General features: G+C 42.2%; 1 protein-coding gene across 1 annotated transcript in view; it reads left to right on the forward strand.

Moving 5' to 3' along the window:
• The window catches only part of LOC113806073 (sestrin-2), a 36,475-nt gene that overhangs the window by 30,852 nt on the left and 3,123 nt on the right, over positions 1–2,500 (forward strand). Inside the window, exons 7-9 of the mRNA XM_070122938.1 lie at positions 1–140; positions 277–531; positions 1,275–1,430. The exon at positions 1–140 is cut by the window's left edge and continues 2 nt beyond it. Of these exons, the coding sequence (XP_069979039.1) occupies positions 1–140; positions 277–531; positions 1,275–1,430 (551 nt within the window). The remainder of the gene's footprint in view (positions 141–276; positions 532–1,274; positions 1,431–2,500) is intronic.

The raw sequence follows: 2,500 nt of genomic DNA on the forward strand, positions 1-2,500 counted from the left end.
CTGACATAAGGAAGTCAGGTACAGTAAACGAAACTAGACACAAGCAAAGGGTCTATGCTCACCTAACACTGAACCCAGGTTTTACATATGAAGATTTTAACTGCAATGATGAGTCACGTATACCTTCTTTATCAATTCAGGTATGTGAAGTTTGAACATGTTGTTATTGTATCTAAAGTTCAGTAACAAATTTTAGGTATTCCTTACCCCCAAAAAATGTTTGTAAGAAAAATACCCATTTTTATTAATTCCTTTAAAATATCAACTCTATTTCAGGAATATAATTGGCAAGATCATGGATATGCAATGTGTTCACGACTGGCAGGAGAGGTTGGAGCCTTCCTTGATGAACGATTTACTTCTGCTCTTACTGTAGCCCACGTTCCAACACAGACACAGTTATCTAAGTCAAATGCAAGCTGTTCTCCAAGTACAGCTATTCTCGATCAACAAAATAATCCAATACCCAGTTCGCTAATGTATGATCAGACTTCTCCTCTCCCTGCAAAAGCATTATGGAATTATGTTCAGGTATGTGATGATGTATTTCTCTAAATGTGTAATAAGCAATCTAGGCAAAATTTTGCCTGTAAAGTTTTTTTTTTCTGTGTTAGGCCCTCTTACCAAAACTTTATGAGCGTGCTAGATGAATGACTCTTAGGAAAGGACCCCTTACATAATAAACTATTTTGATTTAAAAATAGTTATGATGTAGCTATGTACTCTTTGTGAATAGAAACTACTATTCTTTATGATTTAGCCAAAATGGTCTTGGAAATGATACACCTTCCATAACCTTACCATTGGCTGGCTCAATAGCCCAATAGTACTAGCTATTTTAAAGGTTATTAAACAAAGTATTGTCATAGATACTTCCAGCTAGAATGAGTAATCCCTACCCCTCTCAAGCTAACAATGGTATACCCATTCTTGCCAGGTCTTTATATTGACCCAAAAGAAGTCGTATAAGTCAGAACCAATGCATTATATCAATACAATACACCCATTCCTTCATTTTGCATCATACACTTCAATTCCCAAGGGCATCTTCTTTCTGCACTTTTGTTGTGTGACTGCATTGAATACAGAATATCACTAGTTTCCAGCTCCACCCAGAATTATTGTGATTTAATATTTAATAATTAATATTCTTGGATGCATTCCATATGTCTTGTAAGTAACATGATATACACAGTGCATGTTGATATATGTTAAAGATTATTCTTGGGATTTTAAAAGCTAGTATCAACTAATATTAACTTATATCATTCCAGTGGCTCTTAGGTATTCACCATGATGACTGTGACTACAATGCACTGAATAAACACTTGGATCCACAACTGAAGGCATTCATAAAAAAAGCATGTTGCTTCCCAGAAACCCTAAGTGATTCCAATACAATGACTACAAATGGTGTTCAAGCTAGAGTGGTAAGTATTTTTTTTTTTACTATTTGGTAATTTATATTATATTTCCAAGATGTGTTACTGATTTTCTTTTTAACCAGGATATATATAAAAATGCTCTCTGTTACATAAATTTGTACTGATGAAAGAGAAGAGGATAGTGAAGGAATAGTGTGGAGAGAGAGAGAGAGAGAGAGAGAGAGAGAGAGAGAGAGAGAGAGAGAGAGAGAGAGAGAGAGAGAGAGAGAGAGAGAGAGAGAGAGAGAGAGAGAGAGAGATAGAGAGAGAGAGAGAGAGGGGGTCAGGAAGAGAGAGCAGGTGGAGAGAGGGAGAGAGAGGGCAGAGAGAGAGAGAGTGAGGGGGAGAGAGAGTGTGAGGGAGAGAGAGAGAGAGTGAGGGAGACAGGGAGAGAGAGAGAGAGAGTGAGGGGTAGAGAGAGAGAGAGAGTGGAGAGAGAGAGAGAGGAGGGAGGGAGAGAGAGAGAGAGTGTGAGGGGGAGAGAGAGAGAGTGTGGGGGAGAGAGAGAGAGGGGAGAGAGAGAGAGAGTGAGGGAGAGAGAGAGAGAGTGAGGGGGGAGAGAGAGAGAGTGGGTGGAGAGAGAGAGAGAGAGTGAGGGGAGAGGATGGAGAGAGAGAGTGAGGGGGAGGGATGGAGAGAGAGAGTGAAGTGAGAGGGAGGGATGGAGAGAGAGAGTGAAATTGAGGGGGAGTGGGATGGAGAGAGAGTGGGAGTGAGAGGGAGGGATGGAGAGAGAGAGTGAAACTGAGGGGGAGAGGATGGAGAGAGAGAGTGTGAGGAGATGGAGAGAGGGAGAGAGAGAGTGAGTGAGGAGAGAGTGAGAGTGAGTGAGGGGGAGAGAGAGAGTAATTGAGGGAGGAGAGAGAGAGGAGTGGGGAGGGAGAGAGAGAGAAGGGAGTGAGGGAGGAGAGAGGCGGGGGAGTGAGGGAGAGAGAGAGTGAGTGAGGAGAGTGAGAGAGTGAGTGAGAGTGAAGAGAGAGGAGTGAGTGAGCGGAGAGAGAGAGGAGAGTGAGTGAGGGAGAGAGAGAGTGGAAAGGGAGAGAGAGAGTGAAGAGGAAGGAGAGAGAGAGAGAAAG

This window comes from Penaeus vannamei, chromosome 6 (assembly GCF_042767895.1).
Source record: "Penaeus vannamei isolate JL-2024 chromosome 6, ASM4276789v1, whole genome shotgun sequence".
Classification (NCBI taxonomy): domain Eukaryota; kingdom Metazoa; phylum Arthropoda; class Malacostraca; order Decapoda; family Penaeidae; genus Penaeus; species Penaeus vannamei.